The sequence below is a fragment of the Xenia sp. Carnegie-2017 genome, unplaced genomic scaffold, assembly GCF_021976095.1.
Source record: "Xenia sp. Carnegie-2017 unplaced genomic scaffold, XeniaSp_v1 HiC_scaffold_23, whole genome shotgun sequence".
Classification (NCBI taxonomy): Eukaryota; Metazoa; Cnidaria; class Anthozoa; order Malacalcyonacea; family Xeniidae; genus Xenia; species Xenia sp. Carnegie-2017.
This window is the reverse complement of record NW_025813486.1, coordinates 1,308,603-1,324,486: the sequence shown is the minus strand read 5'-3', so window position 1 is coordinate 1,324,486 and position 15,884 is coordinate 1,308,603. Positions and strand designations below refer to the sequence as shown.

The 15,884-nt window shown below is 33.4% G+C and overlaps 1 protein-coding gene across 1 annotated transcript in view; it reads right to left on the bottom strand.

Moving 5' to 3' along the window:
* Positions 1–15,884, bottom strand: part of LOC124447792 (unconventional myosin-XV-like) — a 33,549-nt gene that overhangs the window by 6,450 nt on the left and 11,215 nt on the right. The window contains exons 17-34 of the mRNA XM_046998787.1: positions 15,403–15,534; positions 15,189–15,314; positions 14,428–14,505; positions 14,144–14,334; positions 13,345–13,390; positions 12,724–12,848; positions 12,134–12,257; positions 11,582–11,668; positions 11,412–11,500; positions 11,201–11,285; positions 10,284–10,434; positions 9,919–10,055; positions 9,511–9,609; positions 9,363–9,437; positions 8,418–8,578; positions 7,933–8,102; positions 7,515–7,587; positions 6,863–7,066 (exon numbers count right to left, since the gene is read on the bottom strand). Coding sequence (XP_046854743.1) covers positions 6,863–7,066; positions 7,515–7,587; positions 7,933–8,102; positions 8,418–8,578; positions 9,363–9,437; positions 9,511–9,609; positions 9,919–10,055; positions 10,284–10,434; positions 11,201–11,285; positions 11,412–11,500; positions 11,582–11,668; positions 12,134–12,257; positions 12,724–12,848; positions 13,345–13,390; positions 14,144–14,334; positions 14,428–14,505; positions 15,189–15,314; positions 15,403–15,534 — 2,153 coding nt within the window. The remainder of the gene's footprint in view (positions 1–6,862; positions 7,067–7,514; positions 7,588–7,932; positions 8,103–8,417; positions 8,579–9,362; positions 9,438–9,510; positions 9,610–9,918; positions 10,056–10,283; positions 10,435–11,200; positions 11,286–11,411; positions 11,501–11,581; positions 11,669–12,133; positions 12,258–12,723; positions 12,849–13,344; positions 13,391–14,143; positions 14,335–14,427; positions 14,506–15,188; positions 15,315–15,402; positions 15,535–15,884) is intronic.

Here is a 15,884-nt window from a genome sequence, read left to right as displayed (position 1 = left end):
TATAAAACTGACAGAACTATCCAGTGTAAACAAAGATCACTTTAACACAATATAAAACTGACAGAACTATCCAGTGTAAACAAAGATCACTTTAAAACAATATAAAACTGACAGAACTATCCAGTGTAAACAAAGATCACTTTAAAACAATATAAAACTGACAGAACTATCCAGTGTAAACAGAGATCACTTTAAAACAATATAAAACTGACAGAACTATCCAGTGTAAACAAAGATCACTTTAAAACAATATAAAACTGACAGAACTATCCAGTGTAAACAAAGATCACTTTAACACAATATAAAACTGACAGAACTATCCAGTGTAAACAAAGATCACTTTAAAACAATATAAAACTGACAGAACTATCCAGTGTGAACAAAGATCACTTTAAAACAATATAAAACTGACAAAACTATCCAGTGTAAACAAAGATCACTTTAACACAATATAAAACTGACAGAACTATCCAGTGTAAACAAAGATCACTTTAACACAATATAAAACTGACAAAACTATCCAGTGTAAACAAAGATCACTTTAACACAATATAAAACTGACAGAACTATCCAGTGTAAACAAAGATCACTTTAACACAATATAAAACTGACAGAACTATCCAGTGTAAACAAAGATCACTTTAACACAATATAAAACTGACAGAACTATCCAGTGTAAACAAAGATCACTTTAACACAATATAAAACTGACAGAACTATCCAGTGTAAACAAAGATCACTTTAACACAATATAAAACTGACAATATAAAAGAACTATCCAGTGAACAAAGATCACTTTAAAACAATATAAAACTGACAGAACTATCCAGTGTAAACAAAGATCACTTTAACACAATATAAAACTGACAGAACTATCCAGTGTGAACAAAGATCACTTTAACACAATATAAAACTGACAAAACTATCCAGTGTAAACAAAGATCACTTTAACACAATATAAAACTGACAAAACTATCCAGTGTAAACAAAGATCACTTTAACACAATATAAAACTGACAAAACTATCCAGTGTAAACAAAGATCACTTTAACACAATATAAAACTGACAAAACTATCCAGTGTGAACAAAGATCACTTTAACACAATATAAAACTGACAAAACTATCCAGTGTGAACAAAGATCACTTTAACACAATATAAAACTGACAGAACTATCCAGTGTGAACAAAGATCACTTTAACACAATATAAAACTGACAGAACTATCCAGTGTAAACAAAGATCACTTTAACACAATATAAAACTGACAGAACTATCCAGTGTAAACAAAGATCACTTTAACACAATATAAAACTGACAAAACTATCCAGTGTAAACAAAGATCACTTTAACACAATATAAAACTGACAAAACTATCCAGTGTAAACAAAGATCACTTTAACACAATATAAAACTGACAAAACTATCCAGTGTGAACAAAGATCACTTTAACACAATATAAAACTGACAGAACTATCCAGTGTAAACAAAGATCACTTTAACACAATATAAAACTGACAAAACTATCCAGTGTAAACAAAGATCACTTTAACACAATATAAAACTGACAAAACTATCCAGTGTAAACAAAGATCACTTTAACACAATATAAAACTGACAGAACTATCCAGTGTAAACAAAGATCACTTTAAAACAATATAAAACTGACAGAACTATCCAGTGTAAACAAAGATCACTTTAACACAATATAAAACTGACAAAACTATCCAGTGTAAACAAAGATCACTTTAACACAATATAAAACTGACAAAACTATCCAGTGTAAACAAAGATCACTTTAAAACAATATAAAACTGACAGAACTATCCAGTGTAAACAAAGATCACTTTAAAACAATATAAAACTGACAGAACTATCCAGTGTGAACAAAGATCACTTTAAAACAATATAAAACTGACAGAACTATCCAGTGTAAACAAAGATCACTTTAACACAATATAAAACTGACAAAACTATCCAGTGTAAACAAAGATCACTTTAACACAATATAAAACTGACAGAACTATCCAGTGTAAACAAAGATCACTTTAAAACAATATAAAACTGACAGAACTATCCAGTGTAAACAAAGATCACTTTAAAACAATATAAAACTGACAGAACTATCCAGTGTAAACAAAGATCACTTTAACACAATATAAAACTGACAGAACTATCCAGTGTAAACAAAGATCACTTTAAAACAATATAAAACTGACAAAACTATCCAGTGTAAACAAAGATCACTTTAACACAATATAAAACTGACAGAACTATCCAGTGTAAACAAAGATCACTTTAAAACAATATAAAACTGACAGAACTATCCAGTGTAAACAAAGATCACTTTAAAACAATATAAAACTGACAGAACTATCCAGTGTAAACAAAGATCACTTTAACACAATATAAAACTGACAGAACTATCCAGTGTGAACAAAGATCACTTTAACACAATATAAAACTGACAGAACTATCCAGTGTAAACAAAGATCACTTTAACACAATATAAAACTGACAGAACTATCCAGTGTAAACAAAGATCACTTTAAAACAATATAAAACTGACAGAACTATCCAGTGTGAACAAAGATCACTTTAACACAATATAAAACTGACAGAACTATCCAGTGTAAACAAAGATCACTTTAACACAATATAAAACTGACAGAACTATCCAGTGTAAACAAAGATCACTTTAACACAATATAAAACTGACAAAACTATCCAGTGTAAACAAAGATCACTTTAACACAATATAAAACTGACAAACTATCCAGTGTGAACAAAGATCACTTTAACACAATATAAAACTGACAGAACTATCCAGTGTAAACAAAGATCACTTTAACACAATATAAAACTGACAGAACTATCCAGTGTAAACAAAGATCACTTTAACACAATATAAAACTGACAAAACTATCCAGTGTAAACAAAGATCACTTTAACACAATATAAAACTGACAGAACTATCCAGTGTAAACAAAGATCACTTTAACACAATATAAAACTGACAGAACTATCCAGTGTAAACAAAGATCACTTTAAAACAATATAAAACTGACAGAACTATCCAGTGTAAACAAAGATCACTTTAACACAATATAAAACTGACAAAACTATCCAGTGTAAACAAAGATCACTTTAACACAATATAAAACTGACAGAACTATCCAGTGTAAACAAAGATCACTTTAACACAATATAAAACTGACAAAACTATCCAGTGTAAACAAAGATCACTTTAACACAATATAAAACTGACAAAACTATCCAGTGTAAACAAAGATCACTTTAAAACAATATAAAACTGACAGAACTATCCAGTGTAAACAAAGATCACTTTAAAACAATATAAAACTGACAGAACTATCCAGTGTAAACAAAGATCACTTTAAAACAATATAAAACTGACAGAACTATCCAGTGTAAACAAAGATCACTTTAACACAATATAAAACTGACAGAACTATCCAGTGTAAACAAAGATCACTTTAAAACAATATAAAACTGACAGAACTATCCAGTGTAAACAAAGATCACTTTAAAACAATATAAAACTGACAGAACTATCCAGTGTAAACAAAGATCACTTTAAAACAATATAAAACTGACAGAACTATCCAGTGTGAACAAAGATCACTTTAACACAATATAAAACTGACAGAACTATCCAGTGTGAACAAAGATCACTTTAACACAATATAAAACTGACAGAACTATCCAGTGTAAACAAAGATCACTTTAACACAATATAAAACTGACAGAACTATCCAGTGTAAACAAAGATCACTTTAAAACAATATAAAACTGACAGAACTATCCAGTGTAAACAAAGATCACTTTAAAACAATATAAAACTGACAGAACTATCCAGTGTGAACAAAGATCACTTTAACACAATATAAAACTGACAGAACTATCCAGTGTAAACAAAGATCACTTTAAAACAATATAAAACTGACAGAACTATCCAGTGTAAACAAAGATCACTTTAACACAATATAAAACTGACAGAACTATCCAGTGTAAACAAAGATCACTTTAACACAATATAAAACTGACAGAACTATCCAGTGTAAACAAAGATCACTTTAAAACAATATAAAACTGACAGAACTATCCAGTGTAAACAAAGATCACTTTAAAACAATATAAAACTGACAGAACTATCCAGTGTAAACAAAGATCACTTTAACACAATATAAAACTGACAGAACTATCCAGTGTAAACAAAGATCACTTTAAAACAATATAAAACTGACAGAACTATCCAGTGTAAACAAAGATCACTTTAACACAATATAAAACTGACAGAACTATCCAGTGTAAACAAAGATCACTTTAACACAATATAAAACTGACAGAACTATCCAGTGTAAACAAAGATCACTTTAACACAATATAAAACTGACAGAACTATCCAGTGTAAACAAAGATCACTTTAAAACAATATAAAACTGACAGAACTATCCAGTGTAAACAAAGATCACTTTAACACAATATAAAACTGACAGAACTATCCAGTGTAAACAAAGATCACTTTAACACAATATAAAACTGACAGAACTATCCAGTGTGAACAAAGATCACTTTAACACAATATAAAACTGACAGAACTATCCAGTGTAAACAAAGATCACTTTAAAACAATATAAAACTGACAGAACTATCCAGTGTAAACAAAGATCACTTTAACACAATATAAAACTGACAGAACTATCCAGTGTAAACAAAGATCACTTTAACACAATATAAAACTGACAGAACTATCCAGTGTAAACAAAGATCACTTTAACACAATATAAAACTGACAGAACTATCCAGTGTAAACAAAGATCACTTTAACACAATATAAAACTGAAAGAACTATCCAGTGTAAACAAAGATCACTTTAACACAATATAAAACTGACAGAACTATCCAGTGTAAACAAAGATCACTTTAACACAATATAAAACTGAAAGAACTATCCAGTGTAAACAAAGATCACTTTAACACAATATAAAACTGACAGAACTATCCAGTGTAAACAAAGATCACTTTAACACAATATAAAACTGACAGAACTATCCAGTGTAAACAAAGATCACTTTAACACAATATAAAACTGACAGAACTATCCAGTGTAAACAAAGATCACTTTAACACAATATAAAACTGACAAAACTATCCAGTGTAAACAAAGATCACTTTAACACAATATAAAACTGACAGAACTATCCAGTGTAAACAAAGATCACTTTAACACAATATAAAACTGACAGAACTATCCAGTGTGAACAAAGATCACTTTAACACAATATAAAACTGAAAGAACTATCCAGTGTAAACAAAGATCACTTTAACACAATATAAAACTGACAGAACTATCCAGTGTGAACAAAGATCACTTTAACACAATATAAAACTGACAGAACTATCCAGTGTAAACAAAGATCACTTTAACACAATATAAAACTGAAAGAACTATCCAGTGTAAACAAAGATCACTTTAACACAATATAAAACTGACAGAACTATCCAGTGTAAACAAAGATCACTTTAACACAATATAAAACTGAAAGAACTATCCAGTGTAAACAAAGATCACTTTAACACAATATAAAACTGAAAGAACTATCCAGTGTAAACAAAGATCACTTTAACACAATATAAAACTGAAAGAACTATCCAGTGTAAACAAAGATCACTTTAACACAATATAAAACTGACAGAACTATCCAGTGTGAACAAAGATCACTTTAACACAATATAAAACTGACAGAACTATCCAGTGTAAACAAAGATCACTTTAAAACAATATAAAAATGACAGAACTATCCAGTGTAAACAAAGATCACTTTAACACAATATAAAACTGAAAGAACTATCCAGTGTAAACAAAGATCACTTTAACACAATATAAAACTGAAAGAACTATCCAGTGTAAACAAAGATCACTTTAACACAATATAAAACTGAAAGAACTATCCAGTGTAAACAGAGATCACTTTAACACAATATAAAACTGACAGAACTATCCAGTGTGAACAAAGATCACTTTAACACAATATAAAACTGACAGAACTATCCAGTGTAAACAAAGATCACTTTAACACAATATAAAACTGACAGAACTATCCAGTGTAAACAAAGATCACTTTAACACAATATAAAACTGAAAGAACTATCCAGTGTAAACAAAGATCACTTTAACACAATATAAAACTGACAGAACTATCCAGTGTAAACAAAGATCACTTTAACACAATATAAAACTGACAGAACTATCCAGTGTAAACAAAGATCACTTTAACACAATATAAAACTGACAAAACTATCCAGTGTGAACAAAGATCACTTTAACACAATATAAAACTGACAGAACTATCCAGTGTGAACAAAGATCACTTTAACACAATATAAAACTGAAAGAACTATCCAGTGTAAACAAAGATCACTTTAACACAATATAAAACTGACAGAACTATCCAGTGTAAACAAAGATCACTTTAACACAATATAAAACTGACAGAACTATCCAGTGTAAACAAAGATCACTTTAACACAGTATAAAACCATTGAACTAAAATACCTGGAACGCTACCTGTAATAGAAAACCCTAATAATTTCTTGAAGCTGTGATTTTACACCCAGACACGCGAGATTACACCCAGACACGCGTATGTAATCAATCAACTTTCACTCCGCGAGAGAATCTCGAAACACTACACACGCGTGTCTGCGTGTAATCTCGCGTGTCTGGGCGTAAGATTTGGCTTCAATCCTTTGCTTTAGGTTGCGTTCCATGTGTACTTTAGTTCATTGTATAAAACTAACAGAACTATCCAGTGTAAACAGAGATCACTTTAACTCACTCTTCTAACAGTCTCATTTTATTTGGTCCAACATCATACGACATATCCGTAGAAATGACACTCGGAGAGCAAGAGACTGGGAACGAGGGTGGATACTCCAGTTCAGCTATCATATCAAGGACATAATCGCAGCCGGCCAGAGAATATTGACAATGTTCGTTCATCATATCAAGACTCCATCCTCCTTCATACTCACCAAGACCTCTGAACAACGAAATAACGTTTTATTACCTAAGGTTCTAGTGTTGCAGCGGGTTAAAATATCAGCCTTTCTCGCAATCTGATTGGCTGGAACAGCGGGCAGAACTTTAGGATGTTTGAATGCGGTCCAGAATCATATAGCCAAATACTTAAGAAAATACTCTGACTTGTTTTGTTTTGTTTTTGTTTTAGAAGGAAATCATCAGAAAACTTTTGATTGTAATTATCTATTTTAAGTAAATTTCGAGTTTTCCAAAGTACATTGATTGACAAAGATTTGATTGTTTACTTTGCCGCCATTGATGAATATAGAAGTACAATAAAAAAAGACTGTTTTCTTTGGCAAAAAATAAAAGCGTTATTTACCTCAGGCCGCTTTCGAGACCTCAGGAAAATATTTTTCCATCCAAACCTCAAAGAGGGTATAAATAACATATATTTAATCACTCACTTATCTTTCAAGATCTTTGACGCAACTTGATCACCTGTGCTTGTTGAATTCACTTCTATTAAAACTTTTTCTCCTACACAAACATCGTTGATACAAAGATAATTTGCACTATCATAATAATCCATTGTTACTCACTCGGGGCCGTAGCAAGTTCAATAATTGGGAAAAGGTGGAGCTTAAATTCATAAATGCATGATTTGCCGAATCGATTTCCTTAGAAATCCACTGTTTGCTACGGATTATAACATGCATAAATGAACACCCACCCACCCCTCCCTCCCAATCATCGATGCTAGCTATGGCCCTGGAACAAATCAAACGTTTAATCCGAAGCAGACGATTCATAATTTAAGATGAGGCATTTATTTCCAAACTATTTTCCAATAGCCAATCACCATCTTCATAAACAGTCCCTTACCGTCAGACAAATGAATATCGATAGCCATGTTTGCTTTCTCTTTAACAGACGTCCATTCAAGTAAACATGGAGGATGGCAACGCGGTTCAACATGTCGTTCATTATCCCATGATAACAACTTGTGTTGGCAAAAACTCTTAAAGCCATCGTAAGCATTATCCGAGCTATGTCTACAAAAGATTCGTTCGATTACTTTTTCACACAACTATCAACTGTCATTGGTTAGATCGTGTTCACGTGATCCCAAACGAAATGTGTCGAGAAACTTGCTGCCTTTCACTATGTATAGAATTGGCAAAAAATATCTGTACGAATGTAAAGCAACATATCTACAAAACAAAAAGTCTTCTTTTGGATGGTTCAGTCAATATTTAGAGCTACTTTTATTTCGAATGTGAAGTGCCTCGCTCAAATGTATCTCGAAAAACCTCATTCATCTTGGATAATATCTCCAGGAGAAAAGTGCAATAAACAGTTCAGCTTACTTTATCAAGTACTTTTCCAAAGCGTCAGTTGGTCTAAAGCAACATATACATAATGCAATAAGCCACCAACAGCGTTCTATGCTCGCCTCGATCCCATTCCCCCACGTCTGGTTCACCAACTGAACATATATTTCATCTCGAAGATCAGGATTTAGAATTCCCTTAAATGAAGTACATCACTGTTACATTACTGTACCTTTCGATTGCATAAAAAGGCAAAGTATTGTTTTAGTTGAATTATGCATGGCGGATCAATTCTCGTGAGACCGGAGGGGTGCAGATTTTCCAAGTGAAGTGAAGCATTGTCCTCGTTAAAGTTGCCTGGGCCTCGGCCTATTGTAGATTTGTAGGCTTAAAGTTGCATGAATCTTGCAAAATGTAAGTGGTATCAGCATGTTTATGAATTTTTTACAAAGTTTAGTAAATTATGAATCCTAGTTGTATAGAGTGTACATCACACCCTTTAAATAATCTACAAAGTTTCATAAATTATGAAATGAAATATTGCCTACGTTGAGTGGAACACGAATACAACAGTTGCGCTTTCACACAAGAAAAACCAGGGGAGAAGAAAATAAGCGGTAAAACGAGTTTAGATGACAAAGTAACAGGTTATTTTGCGTTTTCTAATTTATTTCTATTTTAATGTTCGATAAAAACGCGCATGGTAGCAGCTCCATTGTAAATGGTGGTAGTGAATAATATGTAATTGTCGATGTAACGATAAATTCCACTTTTTATACGGTCTTAGTGTACAATTTCTTAACCTCTAATACTATTATGATACTAATCTACAATCTACAGTACGTCATATCATTTTGAAATGTTTCTTGGGGGCTGCTGGAGAATATAGAGGTGGGTGAGGTGGGGTGTGCACCCCCCTCTCAACCCCCAGAAAACTCACCCTTAGAATTACGATAAGAATATTGTTACCAACATACTCACCTTTTGAACTATATAATTTCCCAAAGCAAATTGTCTAGCATCGACCATGGACCAATCATTCATGAAACGCAAAATCTATCATAAACACAAGTAAATGCTGCGTGAACGAGGTGAAAAATTTTTTAGAACGAAATCTCGAGAAGCCTACAAGTTTGAAAGTTGTGACGGCTTGTGCGCTATCTTCCTCTTTTAACTTCAAAAATGAACTTCTGATTGGGACTCTTGTGAATTTCCAATCTTTTTGATCCTTCAGTAGGCGCAGAGAAACAAAGTTAATTATATTGCATAAATGTTTGACGTTTTGTCAATGATGAAAAAAGATGTCAAAAACTGTTTACAAGTTAATTATGGCCCGATTTAAAATCTTTGGTCGTTGTTATATATTCAAAATTTAAAAGTATGAAAAAGACAGCAGGAAAATTTGGCAAGTGGGAAACCCTTTTCCCAGCGATTTGGTGAACTAGAGATGACGAGTTGAGCTTTTTTTGGCCAGTAGTCATAGAAACTATGCGACCTGTCAAAACAAATAACAATCTTAAAAGTCTCCAACACTGACCTGAAAATATAAGTGAACATATTTGGAAAACTGGAAAGCATCGATATCATCAGGTAGATGCGATGAGCGATAGGTTTGCTTTGAAACGTGACGGGATGTAGAAATAACGGACTTTCGTAAGATATCATAGTTCCAAGCTAAATTTAATGACAAATAAAAAATTACTAAACATGGTTAAAAAGTAGATACTGCAGAACTTTTGATAAAAGTAGAAGCGCTTACAAATGACCATCAGGATTTATGGTACAATTATCCCAGATTCATATGCTACTGTTCATGATAACTTTGTAAAAACATGCAAAAAGGCCGACAAATGGCTTACAGGGATTAAGGTACAACTAAAGCAGATTTTTACACCACCGTACCTGATAACTTTGTGAAAACGAGTGCTAACTCAGGAGTTATTTCAAGTTGAGTAACGTCAATATGTGACTGTTGTTCTTTCGCTTTTTGTTCTTGTCTTGAACTTTCTTCTTCATATTTATTTGTGTTTTTTCCACAGGATTCCTCTTTTAACTTTAAAATATAAAATAAAACCATTTGATTTGCATTGACGGTGCGTAAATTTAGTCTAGCTGTGTAAATTTTTCTGTGTTCAGACACTGTGAAAACAATAAATTTCTAAAGAAATGAATAAAGATAATGCTCTGAAATTTACATTTCTTGACCAAAACTTGCACACTGTGCAATGGTAATATTGAACAACACTACAATGACAATTTCATTGCTAAATATTATCATACATACAAAGACAAACAACGTTCACTCAAAATGTGGAATATAAAACAAAATAGTCAAGAGGAGACAGTCTGAAAATCCCCCCTCCCCCCAGCGATAGCCTGGGACTGAGTTTCTCAGTGATGGTCTGGAACTGAGTTTTTCAGAGATGGCCTGGGAGTGAGCTTCCCAGTGATGACCTGGGAGTGAGCTTCCCAGTGATAGCCTGGGAGTGAGCTTCCCAGTGATGACCTGGGAGTGAGCTTCCCAGTGATAGCCTGGGAGTGAGCTTCCCAGTGATGACCTGGGAGTGAGCTTCCCAGTGATGACCTGGGAGTGAGCTTCCCAGTGATGACCTGGGAGTGAGCTTCTCAGTGATAGCCTGGGAGTGAGCTTCCCAGTGATGACCTGGGAGTGAGCTTCCCAATGATGACCTGGGAGTGAGCTTCCCAGTGATCACCTGGGGGTGAGCTTCCCAGTGATGGCCTGGGGGCGAGTTTCCCAGTGATGGCCCGGGATGAGTAAAAGATACTAAAAAATTCAAAACACACTAGCTTCATTCAACCTTCACGTTGTTCTTCTTTTGTGATCTAGCTCTATAGCAAGCCTGAATTTTGATAAACCCTGTCCGTATTTTACGATAATGCCGCCTAAAAAATATAAAATTTCAAATTTACATAAAAGATATACAGTATTTAAGCTTAATTCCAAAGTAAGCAATAAGTTCTTAATCATAGATAATAAGAATGTTTTAAAGCAACATTCGAGCTATCAACCTCTGTTGCCATCCTCGAAAATGACTTTGAATAAGCAAGGCAGATTTTTGCATTTCAGTGTATCTTCTACGGCAAAACATGCACCGTGCCTAAAAAAACATTATTTAGATTCGTTGAAGTTGAAATAACAGATTAAAGCATGGAAAATCCCAACTGAATAAAGAACTGACATGTTTTTGAAGTATGACTGTAGCTTTCTCGATCACTCTGTGACGCATTTCTTCTAACTTCTGTGACAAGTCTTCACTAAGAAATACCTAAACGATCCATGGAAAACGAGACATGACTACAAAATAAATACTTCATCTAAGAAATATAAGATGTTTACTGTGTTTGCACAGGCTTATGCAAACCGAGGAGACCTTTGGGAGGACTCGAGGAAAGATCAGTGCAAGCCCGAGACCGAAGGTCGAAGGTTGCACATGCTCGAGAGTTCTCACAAACGTCTCCGAGGTTTGCATAAGCTAGTGCAAACACGAAAAACATCTTTTATTTCTTTTATAAAATAAAATAATACGAAAAAGACAAACATTTTAATTTTTCCTCTAAAATGTATTCATGATCGATTTGCAAATTCTCTTTGACTGATTGATTGTTTTGATTGGTTGAGCTCAGATGTGCTTTGCACAGCCTAATGCAAACACAGCTCTAGACCAATCAGCGCACGCGTTTCATTGAGTTTATTTTAACACTGTATAAAATCATCAACCATAATTTCTTACTTTAGTCAAACCAAGTTGATAGGTATTTGTCTTTCTAGGGTCGACACAAAGGAGTAAAATTTGTGAACACTGTTCTTTTATTTGCCATTCGCTACTGACATGGAACGACGACAAACAATGGTACCTAAGGTTAGATGCAATGACATGTATTTCAAAATTTACATGAAAATGGGAAAAAAATTTCAATTGACGAAGAGTTGTAATTCTACAGAAAAGTGAAAAAAATATGTCGAATACTTTCCAACAATTTGAATATTTTATAATTTATAGAATTTCATAACTTCCGGGCAGCCACATTGAATTCTTAATGAGCTTCAAATAACGATTCTTTCTCCATTTCTTCAAGCAAGAAGGAAGGATTTAGTGTAAAGCTATGGTTCATCCATCCTTTAGAAGGTGTTTTATAGGTTTCACACAACATCAATAAACGCTTGTTCGAAATAACTTTTCACTTTAATATGACCTACATAATATTTTGACTGCTCCAGCAAATCAAAAACCTGTTCGACGGTTCTTTATAGCCAATCACACGAGCTACGTTTTTATACGAACATACCAACCAATCAAATGTCAAGTAGCGACAGTATTACCTCCTAAAGAAGTCTGTATACTGGTATCTGATTGGATAGCCGAGCTTTCGTATTCTCACAGTCTCTAGGACACCGTTATATCGTAGTTGCTCCAGAACCAAGGGGGTCTGTAACATCATTGGAGTCTACAAGTAAAACGAAAAGGACATTGATGTTCATTTAATATAGACGATGAGTTTTTTTAGTATAGACATGTTTCGGCATCTCATCTTCAGTATACGTGAATAATTATATAAATAATACAAAATTTATATAAAAGTAATATGATACATAAATTATAACAATAATAAGGAAATTAGATGAATTAATGGCGAGCGTGTTACAAACTAAATGATGACATTGATGGTATTGTGGACATTTAAACTTCCATAAAGATTTTCCTGTATCGTAAAGCCTCATTCGCATTTAATGATTGGAGCTTCAAAATCACCTCATAAATATTTCAAGACGGTATTTTCACTTGACTGTTTTTGCTTGACTCGAAATATTTTAGCAAATGTATTGCCTCAAAGAAAAAAACGTTTGCCGTTGATCAATTGAAGTGCGCTGACTTGCACTCAATAAGTATGAGTGAGGTTTTAGAATACAGGTGTTAGAGTTAAAAAAAAGACACGAACAAACCTTTTCGTTGTTTGGTTTAATACAGCGAATGAAGTAAGGATTACACCTACAGAAGAAACCATAATTGAACTTATTGAGAAGCATTATTTCCAAAGAATTTTCCACTATAGGTAAGTCAGAAAATCTGCCACAAGGTAAGTCAGAGAATTTGCCACTATAGGGTAAGTCGGAGAATTTGCCACTAGGTAAGTCTGAGAATTTGTCACTAGTTAAGTCAGAGAATTTGTCACTAGGTAAGTCAGAGAATTTGTCACTAGGTAAGTCAGAGAATTTGTCACTAGGTAAGTCAGAGAATTTGTCACTAGGTAAGTCAGAGAATTTGTCACTAGGTAAGTCAGAGAATTTGCCACTAGGTAAGTCAGAGAATTTGCCACTAGGTAAGTCAGAGAATTTTCCACTATAGGGTAAGTCAGAGAATTTGCCACTAGGTAAGTCTGAGAATTTGCCACTAGGTAAGTCAGAGAATTTGCCACTAGGTAAGTCAGAGAATTTGTCACTAGGTAAGTCAGAGAATTTGCCACTAGGTAAGTCAGAGAATTTGCCACTAGGTAAGTCAGAGAATTTGCCACTAGGTAAGTCAAGAGTTCATCTTTAGTTAAGTCAAATAGTTCATCTCTAAGTAAGTTAGTTCATCTCTAAGTAAGCTCATTTTAACTTAAGTATAACACATTGCTGTAGATATTCCTACAATCATGTCAATGTACATATCTAATTTTAATTCCAAAGTACATATGTTGTTGAGAATAAAAACAATACTTTGACTGAAATAAAAACAACAAGTTTACTCAAAATATCTTACCGTCGCATTTTCTGTAATAGGGTCGCCAGTGATTCGTGGAATTTTGCCGCAACCGTAGACTTTTGGGGTGAATTGGGATTAAGCAAGTGACCGCGGGATTGTGAATGATTATGAGCCTGACTTAGATCCGTCACTTGGATCATACCCGTATAAGATTTCCGTATAAGTTCAGGAAATAACTTGAATACAAACTGAACCAAAAAGCAACGTTACAAAAATAAAATAGCGGAAATACATGAAAGTTTTTATGCAAAGTAGAAATATAGTTATGTAAAATAACAAACCGGCTTTCTGCAGGACGCAACTAAATCTACGATATCTTTACGTAGCCCATCTCTGTTCTTGTCTAAGAATTTTTCAACCTGGCAACAATGGAGAATGCAATTAAATCTGCAATATCTTTATGTACGTACTCAGGTGCTGTCTAAGAATTTGTTAACCTAGCTACAATGGAGAATGCAATTGAATCTGCAATATCTTTATGTACGTACTCAGATGCTGTCTAAGAATTTGTCAACCTAGCTACAATGGAGAATGCAATTAAATCTGCAATATCTTTATGTACGTACTCAGATGCAGTGTAAGAATTTGTCAACCTAGCTACAATGGAGAATGCAATTAAATCTGCAATATCTTTATGTACGTACTCAGATGCAGTCTAAGAATTTGTCAACCTAGCTACAATGGAGAATGCAATTAAATCTGCAATATCTTTATGTACGTACTCAGATGCTGTCTAAGAATTTGTCAACCTAGCTACAATGGAGAATGCAATTAAATCTGCAATATCTTTATCTACGTACTCAGATGCTGTCTAAGAATTTGTCAACCTAGCTACAATGGAGAATGCAATTAAATCTGCATTATCTTTATCTACGTACTCAGATGCTGTCTAAGAATTTGTCAACCTAGCTACAAAGGAGAATGAAAAATAGCCCATCTATGAATCAGAAAGACTGAAACCTGCTAACGATGCCAATAAAAGATATACGACGAATAGTTTTAAAGGAAATATTTCATGCATATTGAATTTTCCTTTACTTACACTGTACCAAACAGTCCCAGCGTAGTGTATTATACCAAACTGCATCGTTCGAGTCTTTGGTTTTTCAAAACATTTGTTGTTTTTGTAACGATGGAAACTCTTGTCCAAAAACGTGTGATCGGTCGACTGTGAAAATAAAACACAACAAAAATTAACGAGCCACAGGTAGAAACCGCCAATGGATAAACAAACAAAGCAAGGAACAGATGTTTACCTTAGGGAATGTTGTTTCATCTGATAGAAGATGAAGAAGACCGTAGTTACTTGCACCAATCAAATCAATACATGTTGTGTTATCTGAGTATTTAATCCATTTCCATTTGATTCCCTCTTTTTGGTACAGTTCCTGAAATATCAAGATGAAATATTCAAGTTCCGTCGGACATTTAATGGTTCGCATATCAAATCTCTATCATTTAAGAAATAAAAGATGTTTACTGTGTTTGCACAAGCTTATATGCAAACCGAGATGATCTTTGGGAGACCGAAGGTGGAAGGTTGCAAAAGCTCGAGAGTTCTCACTGACGTCTTTGATAAAATAACAATAATGAGAAACAGACAACTTTAAAAAACAAATATTAAAATTCTCTTTTTATAATGTATTCATGATTGATTTGCAAATTTTTTTGATTCGTTGATTGATTAATTTGTTGAGATCAGATCGGTTAGCGCGGACTAACGCAAACAAGGCTATAG